General features: G+C 36.6%; 1 protein-coding gene across 1 annotated transcript in view; it reads right to left on the bottom strand.

The window, feature by feature from the left end:
* The window catches only part of UBR1 (ubiquitin protein ligase E3 component n-recognin 1), a 153215-nt gene that overhangs the window by 121663 nt on the left and 8123 nt on the right, over positions 1–23429 (bottom strand). Inside the window, exons 2-3 of the mRNA XM_040226813.1 lie at positions 8291–8547; positions 6070–6148 (exon numbers count right to left, since the gene is read on the bottom strand). Coding sequence (XP_040082747.1) covers positions 6070–6148; positions 8291–8547 — 336 coding nt within the window. The remainder of the gene's footprint in view (positions 1–6069; positions 6149–8290; positions 8548–23429) is intronic.

Below are 23429 nucleotides of genomic sequence, written 5' to 3'. Positions count from 1 at the left end.
GATAATATTTGTTAAGTATATAACATAGCAGTAAGAAAAAAGCAACAGAAAAATAAGTAAAGGACAGAAATAGGCATTACACAGAAGAAATTAAACATACAATTAAAAAATGAAAAGATGTTCGTAATACTAGTAATAGAAGTGCAAATTAAAATAATCAGATAATTTGACTCCTAATGGATTGGCAAAAAGTAAAAAGACTGATTAAATAAACTTGGGGACAGACACAGAGAAAGACCATTCTCATAGCTTTTTAATGTGACTGTAAACTGACAGAGCAATTCAGAAAAAAATCTGGAAAAATCTATCAAAATTTATGCACACAAAAGCCAGAAAACATACCTCTAAGAATCTAGTCTCAAGCACTCTTGAATATATACATTGGTGTATAACAAAGGTATATGTATATGTTGCATTATTGGTTGATTCCTATAAAACTGGAAGCAATGTAATTAGCTAGAAAAAAAGGGATGGTTTAAGTATATAATGACATACTCCCACAAAGGAATACATGTAGCAGTTAAGCAAGGCAAGAGTTATTGTATGGATCTGATTCACAATGTGCCTTTAAATTTTATTCATTGGGGAATCTTTCCTCTCTGTTCCAAGAAATCTTGGGCATACACACGACCCTTAGATAATAAAAGTTCTCATGGTCATGACAGTCTCTGTCCAGGCATTAGAATGCCCAATTCTAAATACAGATCAAATTGTCAAGCTTTCTTTTTTTTAAAAAATATAAATTTATTTATTTTAATTGGAGGCTAATCACTTTACAATATTGTATTGGTTTTGCCATATATCAACATGAATCCACCATGGGTGTACACATGTTCCCCATCCTGAACCCCCCTCGCACATCCTTCCCCATACCATCCCTCTGGGTCATCCTAGTGTACCATCCCCGAGCATCCTGTATCATGCATTGAACCTAGACTGGCGACTTGTTTCACATATGATATTATACATGTTTCAGTGTTATTCTCCCAAATCATCCCCCCCTCACCCTCTCCAAAACAGTGCGAGTCCAAAAGACTGTTCTATACATCTGGGTCTCTTTTGCTGTCTCACATACAGGGTTATTGTTACCATCTTTCTAAATTCCATATATATGCATTAGTATACTGTATTGGTGTTTTTCTTTCTGGCTTACTTCACTCTGTATAATAGGCTCCAGTTTTTTTTTTAAAAAAGTTTAAACTTGGTGAAAAATTGGTAAATTAGATTTCATGAGAATTTAAAATTTGGGGAATGTATCTACATAATGGAATGCTATTCAGCAAAAAAGTGTGTGAGCTACTAGCAATTAAATAACAGGTAATGGCAACCCACTCCAGTATTCTTGCCTGGAGAATCCCATGGAAGGAGGGGCTTGGTGGGCTACAGTCCATGGGTCGCAAAGAGTCAGACACAACTGAGCGACTTCACTTCACAGTAATGTGAGTGAATCATAAAAACAATACGCTCAGTGAAAAAAGCCAGACACAAAAGCATATGTACTATATAATTTCATTACATAAAGTTCTAGAAAAGGGAATACCAAACCACAGTGACAGGAACCAGATCAGTGAGTGCTTGGGGGCGACAATGTTCATCATAGCACTATTCATAATCACCCCAAAATAGAAACAACCCAAATGTCCATCAGCTGATGCATGCATAAATAAAATGTGGTATAGCCATACAGTGGCATATTATTTGATAATAAAAAGGAATAAACACAGATACATGCTACAACCTGGATAATCACTGAAACATCATGCTAAGTGAAAGTGAAACATCATGCTAAGCCAATTACATAGGACCACATGTTTACATGAATTGTCCAGAGAAGGCAAATCTGTAGTGACAGAAAGTAGATTAATGGTTGTCTCAGGCTGCAGGAAGAGTTGGGTTTGTAAAAAGGGTTACGAGGTTTCTTTTGGGTGTGATAAAAATGTTCCAAAATTTATTATAGTGATGATTGTGAATATACTAAAAAAACACTGAATTGTACTTTTTAAATGTGAATTGTCTCTCAATAAAGATGTGGATTATCTCTAAAAAAAAAAAAAAAGTTATTATATGTAACAACACAGAACTATCTCCATGATACATTAAATTAAAAACAAGTTGCAGGGAATTCCCTGTTGGCCTAGTGGTTAGGATTCTGGGCTTTCACTGCCATGGCCTGGGTTCAATCTTTGATCAGGGAACTGAGATCCTGCAAGCTACACAGTGTGGCCAAAAAAAAGTTGCAAAACAGAGTACATAGTAGGATCCTATTTATACACACACATACACACACCTCCTAAACATATAAATATATGTGTATAAATACTTAAAGATCTGTAGGGATGTGTACTAAATCGTGTTTAGTTTAACAAAGAAAGTATGATGGGACAGAAAGGCAACAATAATATTTGTATTCTTCTGTATTATTTGAATTTTGAAAAAATAAGTTTTATTGCATTGCCTAAGTAAAGGGACAGCAGAGCCTGGGGGGCTGCCGTCTATGGGGTCGCACAGAGTCAGACACGACTGTAGTGACTTAGCAGCAGCAACTCTCCAGTGCGCGGCCTGGGCTTTCTCATTGCAGCTGCTTGTTGCTGCAGAGCACAGGCTCCAAGTGCATGGGCTTCAGGAGTTGCAGTACGTGGGCTCAGTAGTTGCAGTGTGGAGGCTTATTTGCACCACAGCATATGGAATCTTCCTGGACCAGGGATCAAAACCACATTACCTGTGCTGGCAGCCAGATTCTTATCTACTGCACCACCAGGGAAGTGCCTTTACTGTAGTTTTTATTTTTAAAGGATAAACTACTGAAAAGCTGGATGTCACAAAGAAGGCACACATTACACACAGTAGATCAAGCTCAAATTTTTATCTCTGTTCTCAAAAAAGTTTGTGTTTGTTTTTATGCTTCTACTTTATTTTCAATTCTCATCTTAGATTCTGCAAGATCATAGCAAAAAGTCTTTGGTGTGGGATAGCAATTTTACACAAAAGAGATAGATCAAAAACTCAATATGGGGTTCTTTGATATTAAATTAAAATTTATATGAATACATGAACACATTTTTGGGGGGCTTCCCTGGTGGCTCAGATAGTAAAGAGTCTGCCTGCAGTGCTGGAGACCAGGGTTCGATCTCTGGGTCGGGAAGATCCCCTGGAGAAGGAAATGGCAACCCACTCCAGTATTCTTGCCTGGAAAATCTCATGGATGGAGGAGCCTGGCAAGCTATAGTCCATGGGGTTGCCAAGAGTCGGACATGACTGAGCAACTTCACTTTCTTTTTTTTCAACTGTTTTTGTGCCTGCAAGTTAGATACTATCAAGCAAACTGCCATGTCTGATCCACAATCCTTTAAAATTTTTAACCCAAAGACAAATAGGAAAATTCAGTAAATTTTAACTTTCCAGATTTTCTCAGAAAGAGTTATAAAACACAGCTGGATAATCTATTTACCCCAAATGAATTACCTATGTGTGTTATGAGGTAGCAATGAAAGACTATGATCTTCTATGGTGATAACAATCTCAATGCAGAAGCCTTCCCTCTTCACAGTGTGTGAAGAGTGTGAATAAGGGATGGAGAGTCACCTTTCATTATTTCATCAACTGTTGGTGTTTTCACAGTATTTTAAATGTCTGATTTCAATTTTACAACAATACCAATATTTATTCTGAAAGGTAATCACATGTTCCAAGTAGCAGAACTTCCAACACGTTCTCTAGGAACAATTGGCAGTTCTTTTTTTGTGGGGGCAGGGGAAGGTGTGGGGTGCACTTCATGGCTTGTAGAATCTCAGGTCCCCAACCAGGGATTGAACCCAGGCCATGGCAGTGAAAGGGCTGAATCCTAACCAGCAGACCACCAAGGAGCTTCCTAATTCACAGTTCTGAACCATACTTCAGAAAACAATTTGCGGCAGTGCGGAATTTATTCCTACTCCACCACAGGTAATACTGCATAGATCTCTACAGGAACTTTAAATTCTTCTGCTGTGAACTTTAAGATTGCTATGAAAGATGTGCTTTGGGGAACACTGAGTACTCCATAAGGCAGCCATTAGCGTGATTTGAAATAAATCTTCAACATGGCCAAGCAGGTCTGGACAGAGACCCCACACCATCTCTGTGAAACAGGCCCACTCCCTCCATAGTACTGGGGACAGCAAAAGTTGTTCTGCACTATTCTGTGCCTAAAGGTTTTTCTTGGTGCTTTCTTCACACAGTATCAGATCTTGGGTCTGCATCCCCATCGTTATCCTTTTCTTCCCCTTCTCTGCAGCAAAACATATCCCTTCTTATTTCTTCTAATCTTTTTTTTTTAAGGGCTTCATTTTTTTAAATTGTGTTTTATTTAAAAAGAATATACACAATATATAGGTGAGTTACAAAGCAGAATAATGAAGTGAACACCACTGATTCAGCATTTAACCCAGGAAAATACTAATACTGTTGCCAAGTTCCCTGTGTGATCCTCCATTTGACACAGAGGTTATTGTTACCTGAATTGTATTTATTAGTCATTCCCCTGCTTTTCTTTAAAAATTTCACCACATCTAACAGGTATTTCAGAGAGATTCTATCACTTATTCCCTGACCAAAAGTCTTCTGTTCTTTACACACACTTTTGAAGGGTAGTATTTTTTAAAGCTTATAAATATAATTTTTTATTAGTTACACAATAGTCCATCCTCCTAATAACACAAAGATTCCTGAGTAAGCTGTACATGCATCTTCTATAAGAAGAGCTTTGCAAATACCTAAAGATGATAAACTTAAGGATGCTTCACAAAAGAGTGCTTCGTGGTGCAATGTGGACTGTAAGCTTTCAATACTGAAAGATAGCTTAGTGAAGAGGTTCCTAAATTTAACAGACAAGTTTTACCAGTCAACAGAAAAAATCAGAAAAGGAAGGAATGTGATGAGCTCTTCCACAGAGGTACATGTATGCAATTTAAAGACCTGCTTTTTACCCTGAGATTATCCTACTTCCTTGGAATTAAAATTTCCTTTTCTTCATAAAACTATTGGAGATGGTAAGGATTTTTTGGTTGCTGTTCATGTGCTCTTTTTAAAGTTAAAACTGAACTTATTTAGCTAAATAAAAATTTGGAAACCCTGTGTCTTACCCAAAGTCTTCTGAAATTGTACTGGCCCACAGAATCCCAAAGCTTGGCAACCTCACTATGACCACAATATAATACTATTCTATACCTACCAGATTGGCTAAAACTTAAAAAGTTGGCAACATCAAATCTTGCAAGAAAGTAGAGCCATAGGTACTCCCATATACTGCTGAAGAACTTACAAATTGGTATAACCACTTTGGAAAACAGTCTGACATTATCCACTATGACTTAAGATATACTCTAGAACTCAGCAATTTTATGCCAGATATACACCCTGGACAAACTTCTGTACATGTGTACCAAAATACACAAATAAGAATGTTCACAGAAAAATTGTTTTATACAGTACAATGAATAAAAACAATGTGGGTTATCAAACACTACAAGGTAAATGGACAAAACATATACATATATAAATATGCACACACACACATATACATACACATCATGCTGAGTGAAAGCTACTCAACAAGAGAAATGTACGGAATGACTCCATCTATACAGAATTCAAAAACAGATGGAACTATTCAATATGATTTGAGTGATAAGCTAAAAGGAAAATGAAGGAAACTGTTACCACAAAACACAGAAAAGAGGTTATATCATAAAGTGGGAGAGAAGGATGGTGATCCAGAAGGAGGCCCCTGAGAGCTGGCAATGTCTCATTTCTTGATCTAAGGGGTGGTTAGAAAGGTGAACACTTTATAGTTATTCTTTAAGCTGTTAATATGCTTTCTATAATCCTTTGTATAAAAGTGATGTACTTAAAAAAAAATTGTCAGGGGCTGTGTCTTGAGGTAGCAGATGCTCCATCACATATGTTTAACCAGAGCTAAAGGTTCACGTATCAGATGTGTTACAGCAGGAACTCAAGTAATCATCAGGAATTTGGACTAGCTGGCCATCAGTCTCCTGCTAATCAAGAAATTTTATGCATCTATTTCCATACCTTATAACGATGATTTTTATGAACACTATTCTGGAAGCAGTCCATACAGAGTACACATGTTGGATCAATTGCACAGTCCCTGAAAAAGATTAAAAATCAGGTGCCAAAATTTAGATGATTCCCACTGATACTCAAAGTATAACAATGATATAATGTGAATCAATTTCCTATATGATACACAAACTGTTTATGAAAATACTTTAAAAATTGAATTCCAAATAATGTTGGCCTCTTTCTGGCCATACTTGAATGTATATGGTTTGATGTTTGGTTTTGTTTCCTAAATTAATTATCCTCATTACTTTGAGCTTTCACATGGTTTCAAACTATTAAATTCCACTTCAAAATTAGTTTTCTGGTGCGTGATTTGGCAGCACATACACCAAAATTAGTTTTCTGAAAAATTGATCAGTTTTTCTTCACTCTCTGCATCATCTTATCCTTTTACAGTTACAAATGTATTTTACAGGCACTGATTGTTCACTGGTAAATGAGGCTTGGTTAAAGACAAAATTCCTTAGAATGTAAGCAACATAAGGGAAAGGATTTTAATTTATTTTGTATAATATGTCCCAAGCATGTAGAGCAGTGCCTGGCACATTATAAATATTCAATGAATATTTATTTAATAAATTAAATTTAAATTTAAATTAAATTCTTAATTTCTTTCTTAATAGAAACTTTTAAAATGTAAAATTTTATTTAATACTTTCAGGGAAACACTGACAATAATATAAACAAGTGCAAAGTACAAAATTAATTTTTAAAATATTTATTTAGAAAAGTTTAAGCGATGGAATTGGGCAATGTTAAAACTGAACTTTTAAATGTTAATAAGTAAAGACTGACTAATAACAGTTTCTAAAATACATATGTTCTACTAACCTACTCATAGCAGGATTTCCAAATCTCAGCAGTACTGACATTTTAAACTGAATAATTATTTGCTGGTGATACAGGAGACTGTCCTGTGTACCAGAGGATGGTTAAGCAGCAACCCGGCCTCTATCCACTAGATGTTAGTACCATTCCCCTAGTTGTGACAATTAAAAATGCTTCCCGGACCCTTTTGGAGAAATGAGGTCTACAAATGTCTTCTACTATGCTTTAGTTGAAACCAACCAGGCTTCCGCTAAAAGTACTTACCAAGATAAATGAAACTGCTATATAGCAAAATGGTATACAAAATACAAAAGTTGAATTTTCCCCAAGAAAAGAAGAGAATAAAGAAATGTAGTATGTTCTAAACAACTGCTGTGTGTGCTTAGTCACTCAGTTGTGTCTGACTCTGTGACCCCATGGACTGCTAGGCTCCCCTATCCATGGGGATTCTCCAGGCAAGAATACTGGAGTGGGTTGTCATGCCATCTTCCAAGGGATCTTCCCAACCCAGGGATCGACCCCAGGTCTCCCACATTGCAGGCGATTCTTTACCAGCTGAACTACTATACACAAATCAGTCAAATCTAGAATTACAGTGACGCAAAAGTAATTCTCTGTATTTATAAAATCTAAAGATTCACATTCCTAACCTAAACAACTTCTAATAAAAGAAAAAAAAAAACAACCCCTAAAAGTGTGATTAAGATCTAAAAGTTAAAAAGTTTCAGGCAAGAGTAGAGAATAAAAAAGTTCTCTGTGTTACCGTGCTGCTTAAGTCCTTTCCCAAAAGGCAACAAACCTAAAGCCATTTCCAGTTTCCCTACCACTGACCTCTTCTATCCAATTAAGTTACAAATGCTCCAACAGGTTCTTTGATACCAAAAGTCACTTGGTGGCAAAAAAACAACTTGAAATGACAAGGGACTATAGACTTTATTTATACCACTTGCTGTGAACAGTCATAGATTTCTTATAGAAATGCTGTGTTTGATTGTAGGATCCTGCCCTAACTCTACTGGGGAAGTATTCAGAATTCTGAAATACATGTGGCACCAAGAGTTTCAGATAAGGGTGTATGGACTACATTACAAACAAGGCAAAAATCAATCACTTATATACTTTCAGAGAACAAGAAGAAAAATGAGAGAATTGTGTAAGTCATATACTCAAAAATAAGCTGTACTAGCAAAAACAAACTTATAAATAAATGCATAATAAAAGGAAGTTAATTAAGAAGAATTAAATACAACTAGCAATACACCAAGAAAGGTACATCATAAAATAGGCACAGAATATCAAGCTGTAATTACAACCAATCCTGTACATTTCTAAATCTTACCTACAAGAATATGTTGTCTCTCCACTTTTGAAAACCTTCCCACAAAGTTGAAATGCTCCACTGTGCTTCAGTTTCTCTAAGCAAATATCTGGATCTTCTCCAAATAAGTACCATTCCAGTGGAGTGAATATTGACCTCTGTATGTTCTCCTCCTGCTTTTCCAAATCTGGGTCCATTTCAGCAAAATAAATTTCAGGCACCACTTGTGCCAAATAGTTCAAGAAAGTAGTATAAAAATCAATCTGCTGATCCCACCACTGAAAAACAAAACAAAACAAAAATTAAACTTTCTTACAAGTTCCTTCTTAAAGATCTAGGAGCACAACTAAAGGCACAGATAATGGCATACTTCTGTAGTTTCAGAGAAAGTGATTTACAGTATATTCTTATTTTACCCTTCACCAATACAAAAGGAGCTTTAGTGCTGGAAAAGACTCTTGTGAGTCCCCTGGACAGCAAGGAGATCAAACCAGTCAATCCTAAAGGAAATCAACCCTGAATATTCATTAGAAAGACTGATGCTGAGGCTTTGATACTCTGGCCACCTGATGTGAAGAGCTGACTCATTGGAAAAGACCCTTGATGCTGGGAAAGATTGATGGCAGGATAAGAAGGGGGCTACAGAGGATGAAATTGTTGGATGCCATCATCGATTCAATGGACATAAGACTGAGCAAACTCCAGAAGACAGTGAAAGACAGGGAAGCCTGGCATGCTGCAGTCCATGGGGTCGCAAAGAGATGGACAGGACTGAGCGACTGAACAGTAGCAAATACAAAAGGAAAGTAGGTGATTTTTTTTTTTAAAAAAGAAGGACTTGGAAATAAGTGGTCGTTCACATACAGAAAAAAGAAGTGCAACTATAGCAGATGAGAATTACTCTTTCCTGCTGAAGTGGCCAACTCCTGGTGTGTGAAGGTGATTCCATTATCAGTCAGAGGCTGTAGTGATGAAGTATTCCTCATACCAGTAGTTTAATTATTTTATTTTTTTCTTCCAGTTTTATTGAGATATAATTGACATATAGCACTTAATGAGTTTAAGGTCTACAACATAATTATCTGACTTACATACATCATGAAATGATTACCACAATACTTTTAGTGAATATCCATCATCTCACACAGATATAAAATTAAATGAACGGGGAAAAAATGATTTTTTCCTTGTGATGAGAACTCTTAGGATTTACTAATAATTTAATTATTTAAAGGAACCATAGCATTTAATGAGAGATCGAAATGAATGAGTGCCAGAGTTTTAGAACACAAAAAGCACTCACCATAAAACAAAAAGAAAAGATAAATGAACAACAGCCAAAAAAAAAAAAAACCTTCTGCTCTTCAAAAGAAAGTTACAGGTGGCTTTTTGCCATGCTTATTTGCACAGGAAAACATGCTCAACATCATTAAATCATTAGAGAAATGCAAATTAAAATGGAAGTGAGATATCCCTATAAAACCTATCAGAGTGTAGGTAAAAAAATAAAATAAAAATTTGGCAATACCAAGTTTCAACACAAATGCAGAAAACTTGGAAAGGAAAGGGACTCAAAATGTTATATACACACTTTACAAAAGAGTTCAGCAGTTTCTCTCAAAGTTAAATATATACTTACCATATGACCCAGCAATCAAACTCCTAGTTATCTAACCAAGAAATAAAAACTTATGTTCACAAAACACTTATACTTCAAAGTTATAGCAGCTTTATTCATAGTTGCCCCAAACTAGAAATGACTCATTTCTCCTTCAACTGGCAAATTATGAACAGTTTGTACATCCAAACCACAGAATATTCAGCATACTCCTTTATTGCTCAGCAATAAAAGGACTGAATTATCAACACATGCAACATCAAAAGAAGTCAAACTCAAAAAGATTATGTACTACTGCCTCTTAGTAGTTGGGACCTTGTTCATATTGATAGCATATATGTGAACTGAGCAAAGCACATCTCTGGGCCAAATTCCTGACTCCCATTATAAGTGGTTTTAACAGATACTATATGTAGATTCCAATAACGCCACCTTTGTCTTCAATCAAGCAAGAGAGCTTTCTAAGTACTCAGAAACGCCCTATTAAAAGACATTCATGGATTACTCATTGGCAATTTGGCCTTAAATGTGAGGCAATTACCTCACACCACCCAGCCAGCCCAACATTTTTAATGCCATTAAGTAACAGCAGTCTTTGAGGCAGGAAAGATAGAACTCTCTACTCTCAAACCAACATTGGCAATTGAGTCGCAGTTAATGGACATCACCAGATGGTCAACACCGAAATCAAACTGATTATATTCTTTGCGGCCAAAGATGGAGAAGCTCTATAAAGTCAGCAAAAACAAGACCGGGAGCTGACTGTGGCTCAGATCATAAACTCCTTATTGCCAAATTCAGACTTAAATTGAAGAAAGTAGGGAAAACCACTAGACCATTCAGGTATGACCTAAATCAAATCCCTTATGATTATACAGTGGAGTGACAAACAGATTCGAGGGATTAGATCTGATAGACAGAGTACCTGAAGAACTATGGATGGAGGTTCACACACTGTACAGGAGGCAGTGATCAAGACCATCCCCAAGAAAAAGAAATGCAAAAAGCAAAATGGTTGTCTGATGAGGCCTTACAAATAGCTATGAAAAGAAGAGAAGCAAAAGGCAAAGGAGAAAAGGAAAGATAAATCCATTTGAATACACAGTTGTAAAGAATAGCAAGGAGAGATAAGAAAGCCTTCCTCAGTGATCAATGCAAAGAAATAGAGGAAAACAATAGAAAAGGAAAGACTACAGATCTCCTCAAGAAAATTAGAGATACCAAGGGAACATTTCATGCAAAGATGGGCACAATAAAGGACAGAAATGGTATGGATCTAACAGAAGCAGAAGAAGAGGTGGCAAGAATACACAGGAGAACTGTACAAAAAAGATCTTCACGACCCAGATCATCACGATGGTGTGATCACTCACCTAGAGCCAGACATCGGGAATGTGAAGTCAAGTGGGCCACTATGAACAAAGCTAGTGGCGGTGATGGAATTCCAGCTGAGCTATTTCAAATCCTAAAAGATGATGCTGTGAAAGTGCTTAATATGCCAGCAAATTTGGAAAACTCAGCAGTGGCCACAGGACTGGAAAAGGTCAATTTTTCATTCCAATCCTAAAGAAAGGCCATGCCAAAGAATGCTCAAACTACTACACAACTGTACTCATCACACATGTCAGCAAGTAATGCTGAAAATTCTCCAAGCCAGGCTTCAACAGTACGTGAACCGTGAACTTCCAGATGTTCAAGCTGGATTTAGAAAAGGCAGAGGAACCAGAGATCAATTTGCCAACATCCACTGGTTTATTGAAAAAGCAAGAGAGGTCCAGAAAAACATCTACTTCTGCTTTACTGACTATGCCAAAGCCTTTGACTGTGTGAATCACAACAAACTGAGGAAAATTCTAAAAGAGATGGGAATACCAGACCACCTGACCTGCCTCCTGAGAAATCTGTATGCAGGTCAAGAATCAACAGTTAGAATGGGACATGGAACAACAGACTGGTTCCAAATTGGGAACAGAGTACGTGAAGGCTGTATATTGTCACCCTGCTTATTTAACTTCTATGCAGAGTACATCATGAGAAATGCTAGACTAGATGAAGCACAAGCTGGAATAAAGGGAGAAATATCAATATTCTCAGATATGCAGATGACACCACCCTTATGGCAGAAAGTGAGGAGGAACTAAAGAGCCTCTTGATGAAAGTGAAAGAGGAGAGTGAAAAAGTTGGCTTAAAACCCAACATTCAGAAAATGAAGATCATGGCATCCGGTCCCATCACTTCATGGCAAATAGATGGGGAAACAGTGGACACAATGGTAGACTACATTTTTGGGCTCCAAAATCACTGCTGATGGTGACTGCAGCCATGAAATTAAAAGATGCTTGCTCCTTGGAAGGAAAGTTATGACCAACCTAGACAGTATATTAAAAAGCAGAGACATTACTTCACCAACAAAGGTCCATCTAGTCAAAGCTATGGTTTTTCCAGTAGTCATGTATGGATGTGAGAGTTGAACTATAAAGAAAGCTGAGCACCGAAGAATTGATGCTTTTGAACTGTGGTGTTGGAGAAGACTCTTGAGAGTCCCTTGGATAGCAAGAAGATCCAACCAGTCCATGCTAAAGGAAATCAATCCTGAATATTCACTGGAAGGACTGACGCTGAAACTGAAACTCCAATACTTTGGTCACCTGACGCGAAGAACTGACACATTTGAATAAGACCTTGATGCTGGGAAAGAATGAAGGCGGGAGGAGAAAGGAACGACAGAGGATGAGATGGTTGGATGGCATCACTGACTCAATGGACCTGAGTTTGAATAGACTCCGGGAGTTGGTGATGGACAGGGAGCCCTGGTGTGCTGCAGTCCATGGAGTCACAAAGAGTTGGACATGACTGAGTGACTGAACTGAACTGAATTAAATTAATTCTGTTCATTTGAAATGGGTTGGCTTTCTGGTTTTATTAGTATTTCATGTTTGTTTTATAGTTACATAAGAACCATATAAGGCTTTATACTAGTTTCATATTTGCTGATAAAGGTCCGTATAGTCAAAGCTGTGGTTTTTCCAGTAGTCTTGTATGAATGTAAGAGCTGGACCATAAGGAAGGATGGGTACCAAAGAAATGATGCTTTCAAACTGTGGTGTTGGAGAAGACTCTTGAAGAGTCCCTTGGACAGCAAGATCAAACCAGTCAATCTAAAAGGAAATCAACCCTGAATAGTTATTGAAAGGACTGATGTTGGCGGTGAAGCGCCAATACTTTGGTGAAGAGCTGACTCACTGGAAAAGACTCTGATGCTGGCAAAGATTGAAGGCAAAAGGAGAAGAGGGTGGCAGAGAATGATATGGCTGGATAGCATCACTGATTCAACGGACATGACCTTGGACAAACTTTGGGAGATAGTGAGGGACAGGGAGGCCTGGAGTGCTGCAGTCAAAGGGGTTGCAAAGAACTGGACATGACTTAGAAAGACTGTTTAACAACAATATTCTAAATTAAAAAAAAAATTTTTAAGGCTATGTACTATATAATTCTATTTATATAACATTCCAGAAAAGGCAAAACTACTAGAGATAGGGGATAGCACAGTGGTTGCAAGAGGCTGACAACAAAGTAGCAACAACATAAATTTTGAGGGCAGTGGAACAGTTCTGTAGCATCTGTATTATGGTGATGATTACACAACTGTTGGCAACTCTCAAAACTCACAGAACTGTACAATAAAAAGTTATTTATGGAAATTTTCATAGTGAATAAAAAATAATATGGTTTGAAAGATGAAAAGGAGAACCACAGATTGAGACAAATATCTGCAATAATACACTAAATACTTCTCTCCCAAAGATCAAGGATGAGGCAAAGATATCTGTTCTCTTCTATTCACTATAGTACTAGAGGTCATAGCTAGTGAAATAAAACAAGAAAAATAAATAAAAGGCATGGTGATTGGAAAGGAAGAAATAAAACTGTCTCTATTCACATACAATATGATTACTCTTCACAAAAAAATTCTGAGAAATCACTTAAAAATCACACACAAGTTTCCCTGGTGGCTCAGTGGTAAAGAATCCGCCTGCCAGTGCAGGAGACATGGGTTTGATCCCCAATCTGGGAAGATCCCACGTGGCGTGGAGCAACTGAGCCCATGCCCTAGAGCCAAGGAACCACAGAAGAAGCCACCACAATGAGATGCTGGCACATCACAACTAGAGGGTAGCACCCTCTCCCCACAACTAGAGAAAAGCCCGTGTGGCAACAAATATCCAGCACAGCCAAAAATAAAATAATATATAAACTATTAAAACAGACACACACACAGACTTCCATGGTGGTACAGAGATTAAGAATCTAGCTGCCAATGGAGGGGACACAGGTTCGAGGGAAGATTCCACATGCTGTGGGGCAACTAAGCCTGTGCACCCAAATACTGAGCCCATGCTCCACAACGAGAGAAGCCACCACAATGAGAAGCCCACAAACTGCAAAAAGAGTAGCCCCCGTTGCCGCAACTAGAGAGAGCCTGTGCACAGCAACAAATACCCGATGTAGCAAAAAAAAAAAAAAACCCAAGTAAGAATACTAAGGGAACTAAGCAAGCTCATTAGATGTAAGATCAATATGTAAAAATCAACTGTATTTCTATATACTAGCAACAAATAATTGGAAAATGAAATTTTAAAAAATAGCATTTACAGTAGCATCAAAAAAATACTTGGAATTAGTTTACACTGAACACTACAAAACATTATTGAAAGAAATTTATAAAATATCTTAAAAAATGAAGAGTTGCATCATGTTCATTGTTTACAGGATTCAATATTTTTAAAAGGTTTATACATCCTAACTGAACTACAAATTCTACACAATCCCAGCAAGCTTTCTTGTAAAAATTAACAAGCTGATTCTAAAATGAATATGGAGGGAATTCCCTTGCAGTCCAGTGGTTAGAACTTGGCACTTTCACTGTCATGATCCAGGTTCAATCCCTTGTTGAAGAACTAAAATCCTACAAGCTGTGCATGGTAGCCAAAAAAAAAAAAGAAAAAGGAAATGTAAAGGACTTAGAAGGAGACTTAACAGCTCCTGATTTTAGGACTTACTATAAAGGTATACTAATAGTGTGGAATTAGCACTGGTGTATATATATATTTATCAATGGAACTAAGACAGTTTAAAAATGAATCCACATATGTATGTAAAGTGAAGGCAAAAGTTGCTCAGTTGTGTCTGACTCTTTGCAACCCCATAGTCCATGGAATTCTCTAGGCCAGAATACTGGAATGGGTAGCCTTTCCCTTCTCCAGGGGATATTCCCAACCCAGGGATCAAACCCAGGTCTCCCACGTTGCAGGTGGATTCTTTATCAGCTGAGCCACAAGGGAAGCCCAAGAATACTGGAGTGCAGTGTCAATTCATTTTTTAAAAAAGGAACCAACATAGTTCAAAAAAGACAGCAATTTTCAAAAATTGGTACAGGAATAATTAGATATCCTAATGGAAAAAAATTAACTTCAACCCATACTTCATAGCATACACAAAAATTAATTTGAAATGGATCACAGATTTAAATGTAATAACTAAAACTGCAAAATTACTTGACAAAAACATAGAAGAAAACACTGTGACATCCTCTGGGAGGGAAAGATTTCTTGAACAGGGCACAAAAAATGCTAACCATGAAAAAAAAATGGACAAAACAGAATTAATCAAAATTAAAACTTTCTGTTCCTCAAAATAAACATGAGTAACTGGTATCCAGTTCTGTTACTCACTGTGCATTTTTCAAATTTTCATACAATCAAACTGTGAAAGATTTTAGAACAGATATATATTAAAGATTTTAGAACAGATATATATTAAAATGAACATGTCCCTACTTCTTAAATTGAGCTACCGCTTCTATGAAATTACACAGAAATAGGAGGCAACTATGAAGTATATTTATCATATACTAACCCAATTTGCCAACAGAGGATAGAGCACCCACCCACAGCTATCTACACAGCTAAAGTCCTGGCCCTTTTAGCACAGGAATACCTTGATCCCAAGAAGTAAGACTGGCTGTTCAGGCCATTGGGTAGTGTTTAGTTCAGTTCAGTCACTCAGTCGTGTCCGACTCTTTGCGACCCCATGAATTGCAGCACGCCAGGCCTCCTTGTCCATCACCAACTCCCGGAGTTCACTCAGACTCACGTTAATCGAGTCCGTGATGCCATCCAGCCATCTCATCCTCTGTCGTCCCCTTCTCCTCCTGCCCCCAATCCCTCCCACCATCAGAGTCTTTTCCAATGAGTCAACTCTTCACATGAGGTGGTCAAAGTACTGGAGTTTCAGCTTTAGCATCATTCCTTCCAAAGAAATCCCAGGGCTGATCTCCTTCAGAATGGATTGGTTGGATCTCCTTACAGTCCAAGGGACTCTCAAGAGTCTTCTCCAACACCACAGTTCAAAAGCATCAATTCTTCAGCACTCAGCCTTCTTCACAGTCCAACTCTCACATCCATACATGACCACAGGAAAAACCATAGCCTTGGCTAGACGGACCTTAGTCGGCAAAGTAATGTCTCTGCTTTTCAATATGCTATCCAGGTTGGTCATAACTTTTCTTCCAAGGAGTAAGCGTCTTTTAATTTCGTGGCTGCAGTCACCATCTGCAGTGATTTTGGAGACCCCCAAAATAAAGTCCGACACTGTTTCCACTGTTTCCCCATCTATTTCCCATGAAGTGATGGGACCGGATGCCATAATCTTCGTTTTCTGAATGTTGAGCTTTAAGCCATCTTTTTCACTCTCCACTTTCACTTTCATCAAGAGGCTTTTTAGTTCTTCACTTTCTGCCTGAAGCAAAAACCGTCAAGGGAAATGAAAGAATCCTAGAAAAAATAACAGGGGTGGAAAACTAGGACTCTTCAGTCCTTAAAAACAAAGGCTAGATAATGTTTATAAAATCATTAAGAGTTCTGACAAGGTGAACACATACTTGTTCACTATATCTTAAGAGTAAATAACAGGTGCCCCTTTGAAGTGTTAAAAAACAATTTTCAGGACAAAGAAAAGGAATCAGAAATCTATTCAACTATGATAAACTCATAAAACTTGTCTAAGGAGTTTTATAAGCTGACGTAGAATTAATCATTAACAGGGGAAAGGCATAAATCGAGAGACTGCAACTGACATATGCACGGTACTATATACATAAAATAGGTAACAAATAAGAACCTCCTGTAATAGCACAAGGAACTCTACTCAATACTCTGTAATGGCCTATATGGGAGAAGAATCTAACGAAAGAGTGGATATATGTGCGTGTGTGTGTGTGTGTGTGTGTGTGTGTGTGTGTGTATACACATAAAACTGATTCACTTTGTGTACACCTGAAACTAACACATTATAAATCAACTAGACTCCAATAAAAAAAAATTTTTTAAGAATTTACATAAAGTTCCATCATAAGTAACTAAGGAAAGTTACAGATATTTGATTATATATAAGGCTAAGTTTGCTCTCCATAAGTTCAACTCTATAAAACTTTATATAAAACATATTATATTAAAATTAGGTATTATTGTAGAAATTAAATTAGCCTGTCCTCTCAGAAGGACAATTGTAATAATTATTAAAATTTTTAATTTATATAAACTTTGACTGAGAAATTCCCACTTCGAGGAATCTGTTCCTCACAGATAAACTCAAATATGTAAAAAGAAATATATACAAGTATTTTATTTGCAGGATTATTATAATAATAAAAGGCTAGAAACAACTTAAATGTCCCATAACAAAAGCTGAATAAATCATGGCACATAAATTCAATGCAGCCATTATAAAAAAGAGAGGGGGCACAGGTTTAAATGTACTAATATAAGACATTCTGCAAGCTATATGGTTAAATAAAAAGCAAACAGTACAAAACAGTGAATACTGTATGCTACCATTTATAAAGAAAGACGTGAAGAGAAGGAGATATATCAGTATATGCTTACATAAGAGTAGACAATCTTTGAAAGAGTTCAAAATACATTATTAACAGCAGAAATAGGCCTCTATTTTTCACTGTATAAACATTTTTACTATTTCATTTTTTTTACCATATGTATTATCTATCAAAAATCATTTTAAAGTTTTTTCAATCTATACATTTCATGTACAAAGTTATTCATAACAGGAAAAAAAATCTGAATGTCCATCAATAAGGGAATAGTTTAAAGAAATGGTGGAATCTATCATTTAATCAGACCTACTTAACTGTAAAAAAAAATATATATATATTCCATTGTGTCCACTATATCACTTGTAACTGTGAAAAAACAAAGTCCACCTAAATGTTTATCAGTTAAGGGTACATCCACAGTATTATATGCAGTCTGAAGGTCATAAAATACTGTAGACTGAAAAAAGCAAGTTTAAAATAATATAATTTCATTTTTGTAAAAGCAAAAACAAACCTCTAGATGATATTTATACATTTCTACACATTTGAGTTTCCTAATTCAACAAGTACATCAATGTAGAGATACACATATATATTTGTATAAATACATGTATCATTATGTTTCCTAAACACAGAATGTCTAGAAAGAGAAACATCAAATTGTTCACAGTGGTTATATGGGGGAGGGAAAGGTCTCAGAATTTTCACTTTTTACTGTAAATAATGTTACACTGTTTGACCTTGTTTGATAAGTGTCAATAATGCAATCAAGAAGGGGGGGAAAAAAACTCTAAAAAAACCATAGGAGATACATCCATTAAAATGATGCCAAAAAGTCTCAAAGTGTCTCCCTTTAAGATGCTTATTAAGAACAAAGGGAAAAGGTAGTAACTATAGAGAAACCTTGCAGATACCAACTTAACCAAGTGATTAAGATAAATATCACCAGTAATAAGAAATACTGATATCAAGAATCCCTTAATATGATATACTGAGAAGGATATGGTACCATTTTTGTTATTCTTGCCAAAAACATAAACCCTCCTTCCAAACGTAAGAGAATGTCCTACCCAAACTGGGAACATTGTGCAAAGTAACGGCTCAATATTCTTGAGCAGTCTTCCTGAGGTCATTAAAAATAAGGAAAAATCAAAACACTGTTAAAAACTGAAAGGAGACATGGAGAAACTGAGACACCGTTACATACTGGATGAAACAAACAGGTGGGAGGTAAGGTGGGAACCTTGATAGGCTCCTGGAACAGAAGAAGGACATTAGTAGGAAAACTGGTAAAATTTGAATAAGGACTGTTGTTTAGTTTGTAGAAATATTAACTTCCTAACCCTAATAACTGTACTACTTTATGTGAGATGCTAGCATTAGGGGATGCAGGGGTTAGGGATATAATGGAACTGCCTGTGCTATTTTTGTAAGTTTTCTTAAAAGTCTAAAATGAGTTCAAAATAAGTTTGAAAAAGAGAGATGATATTGAGGATGTCTATTTCCACCTAGTGGAAAGGCAGTAAAGATATACAGTACATTAAAGTAGGTTACAAAGTAGCACGTATAAAATCTCATTTGGTTATATACTATATATATTAACATGGGGAAAATTTAGTAGGAATATATACCAAAATGTTAACAGTAGTGAGTAGTGGGATTTCAGCATATTTTCATGGAATTTGTAAGTTTGCTTACCTAATAACATCTTTATAGTGATTCCATATTTTGGGAGCAATTTTTTAATTACAAAATTAAAAATATTTTACTAAAACCTTTAAAAAAAAACCAACCATACCTTCCAATATTCTAACTTCAATTTTTATAGGGTACTCACAAACAAACAACTCATGTTTGCATACCTGACAATAACTATAACTAGAAGATTTAACATTCTATGTTGTACCTGAAATTCTTTTCTTCAAAGAGCATCTTAAAAAAAATTCTCTATATATTCAGCACTATACACCAAAACCCCTTTTCTGTCCTATCTAATTATGGAAGGCACAGAACTAGTTTCTAATCTAGTTTCCAAGAATGTTTTTAAGAACATGAGAAACTTGAGAATCACCCAAAACCTCAGGGATCTATTCTGGTTCAATTCCTTCATTTAAAATCGAGTTATAAGGAAAAAGTAAACTGGCTTGTCCAAGACTGAATATTAATTATCAGGGTCAGGAGCAGAACTTAGGTATCCTGACTCTCAGAGTTCAGTGCTCATTCTACTTAATCAAATATAAATACATTACTCATTTAAGTTTACCATAAGACTTGATCAATTTCACTTTAATAGTAAAACAAAAAAAAAGCTTTGCCTTCTTTTTTAAATTTCCCTCTAAATAAAGCCTTTTTAGCTAACAAATGCCTAATATTCATGGATGCCACTAAATGTTCTTAAATTTTATCTCTGTCATTACACATCTCAGTCTGAGGAACTAGAATTTTGGATTTGATTTGGATAGAATCTCTGGGTGTTGATGCCTTCAACACCTTCTCCACTGACTTTACCACTAGCTCTCTATCCTTCTACCTCACCTCTTCCTTAAAGTCCATTTAGCTCTAAAGTCACCTCCATGAATACTTCACTAACCAACCTAAGGAAATCTCTCTCTCCCATAAGTCCAATACTAAAGGAGGTACACATTCAGAATCTACATCTTTGCTAGATAACATTTTTTTTTTGTTTTTGTTTGCTAAGTCATGTCAGTCGTGTCCAACTCTGTGCGACCCCATAGATGGCAACCCACCAAACTCCCCCATCCCTGGGATTCTCCAGGCAAGAACACTGGAGTGGGTTGCCATTTCCTTCTCCAATGCATAAAGTGAAAAGTGAAAGTAAAGTCGCTCAGTTGTGTCCGACTCAGTGACTCCATGGACTGCAGCCTACCAGGCTCCTCCGTCCATGGGATTTTCCAGGCAAGAGTACTGGAGTGGGGTGCCATTGCCTTCTCCGGCTAGATAACATTGCTGCTCCTGCTGCTACTAAGTCACTTCAGTCATGTCCGACTCTGTGTGACCCCACAGACGGCAGCCCACCAGGCTCCCCTGTCCCTGGGATTCTCCAGGCAATACTGGAGTGGGTAGTTACCTTTAAATGTGGACATCAAGCCCCTTCAACCAGACTGTTAGCTCTTTGAGGGAAGGTACTTTCCTTCCAAATTCTTGTATCCCCACAAGCCTATCTCAAGTACAAGTTCTCAGTCATTGCTGAAAGTTACGGACTTCTTGCTAGAGAGAACAAAGCAAATAACATTAAACCTTCCAAAACTGTTTACAAAATTCTTACAGAAGACAAAGTACAATTATACTGTTTCACAAAAAATTCTCTCCTAGATGACTGCCACGACTATGTAAACCTTTTTTCAGCTAAGGTTTCTTTCTTTTTTTTCCTCAATAAGAAAAACTATTCAGGATGTACTTTCCTGAGTGACATGTTCAGGAATTACTGGTGACTGCAGTAGGTTTGATTTTGTTCTTTGGTTGGTTGCTTTTAGCATTTTCTCCAATTTGAGACATGATTAAGAATTTTACATTTTCTTATTCAGGGGAAAAAACATTTTTTTTCAATATTTAGATAAGGGAAGACTTTCCTAATCGACTGTTCTGTGAAAACAAGTTCTCACACGCTTAAATTCTCAAACATTCCAAATATTTTTCTTGTCCCCATGGAGATTAAAGATATTCTTTCAACTCTGACCCAGGGACTGGGATGCCTATTTGGGAACATCAGTCTGAAAACGGAACTTACTTTAAGTATACTAGTTCCCTTTAGTTCAAATCACAACTTACGCTTCCTGAGATAACTGATGGACATCAACAGTCTTCAGAGGGCCTGTAATTCTAATTCCCTTGATTTAAAGGCATAACAAAATCTGGAGCTTGCAGAATTGTTCATAGCAAGTACTGGATTTGTAACTGGAACACCTCTAGGAACCAAGAAAATTTTTGGTTACACTAAAATTTTTTGTAATACTATATGAAAGATTTGTGAAGTTTAAAAACAAGCAAACAACAAAAACCCTAGTTCACTCACTTATCCCATAGGGAGATTGTCTATATCTGATAATCAGCTCCCTAAGCCTGTCTGAAGACTTCCTCTCAGCCAGCTTCCACTCTCTTACAGCCCAAATTAAACAAAAATTTACCTTCCTATAACTTTTAAGTTATGCCGCCTGAAATAATCCAATACAAATTACTCTGCTCTTTCACCCAACAACCTATCAAATAAACGAAGATAATAAATATTAACTCCTATTAGTCTCTTTATTCCAGGGCTAAAGATAGGAATGTAGAAACTAAAGAAAACTTGCTCATTCCTAGAAATGAAATTTAGCCATCCATAAAGACATGGTATCCAGACCACACTCCATGTTGATTACTCTTTCACAGAACATGTAAAATATGCTTCTGTATTTCCTTTATCCTGGACACTAAGCTGCTTAAAGAGGGGTTTTTTTGTTTTTTTTTTTTTTGCTTGTTTTGTTTTCTCAGTTGTATCATGTTATGACTTAGTGAGTTTGCAAAAAAACTAAAACCCTCAAACCAGTCACATACAAGAGATTTAGTCCTACACACAAATACCCAGTCCTAGACATAAGGCTTTATTTTCATGGCAATTAAATCTCACCTTGTTAGTTTTAATGCAAAATCTAGCCTAAGGAGATTGTGTATGGGTGTGTGTCCTATAGTATTATTACATCTGTTAAGCCTTATATTGTTTGTACATAGGGTATGTCTACTATGTCTTCAAGGCATGGATAAAATTGTTGTTTTGTTGTTGTTGCTTAGTTGCTAAGTCATGTTCTTTTGTGAGCCCATGGACTGTAGCCCACCAGGCTTCTCTGTCCAAGGGATTTCCCAGACAAGAATACTGGAGTGGGTTGCCATTTCCTTTTTCAGAGGATCTTCCTGATCCAGGGATCAAACCCAGGTCTCCTGCATTGGCAGGAGGATTCTTTACCACTAAGCCATTAGCCAGAATCAAATGTACAGTAAGTATGATAAATAAGGCCCCTCTCTCTTCCCTGTTGAAATAATTTACATATATGCATGCTGTCAGAATTCAGTCTTTGAAAGCACCCCATCCCCCATCCTAAGCCATTCTCTTCCCTTTTTTCTCTGACCATAGGTTCATGCTCCAATTTTCAAAGCTATCCTTAAAGTCTCTGGATGAGTGAAATCTGGTTTTCTACACTATGGGGTACAGATCTCATATTCTCTTTCTACTGTGTTGAATTAATATTTTTAAATAAACTAAAATTCTTTCTCAGAGTATGTGTATATAAAAACATACATGGATAAATTAACAGATTTTTCCTCCTGTGTCTAAAGTCATTTCTAGCTTATCCAACCATACCAAAAGTTCAAATGATTTGTAAAAGGCAGTCCATAAAGACATATTAAGTGTTTATAGCTCTACTTCTCCAAACAAGTCAGAGACTTCATTCTGAAGAAGAGATTAAGTAAATTATTTGAAGGCGAATTATATTTAAGTGATGAACAGCAGACTCCATTCTGGACAGGGTCTGTCTTTCCTGAACAGCCAAGTAGGCACTTAGAGAAGCACAATAACTCTTCTGAGGTCTTTCAGTAGCATTTATTCAGTACACTGTATTTCCATAAGCACTGAGCTTACTACAGAGTGTAAC

The sequence above is a fragment of the Oryx dammah genome, unplaced genomic scaffold, assembly GCF_014754425.2.
Source record: "Oryx dammah isolate SB20612 unplaced genomic scaffold, SCBI_Odam_1.1 HiC_scaffold_26, whole genome shotgun sequence".
In the NCBI taxonomy this organism is placed as follows: Eukaryota; Metazoa; Chordata; class Mammalia; order Artiodactyla; family Bovidae; genus Oryx; species Oryx dammah.
This window is presented reverse-complemented; position numbering and strand designations above follow the sequence as displayed.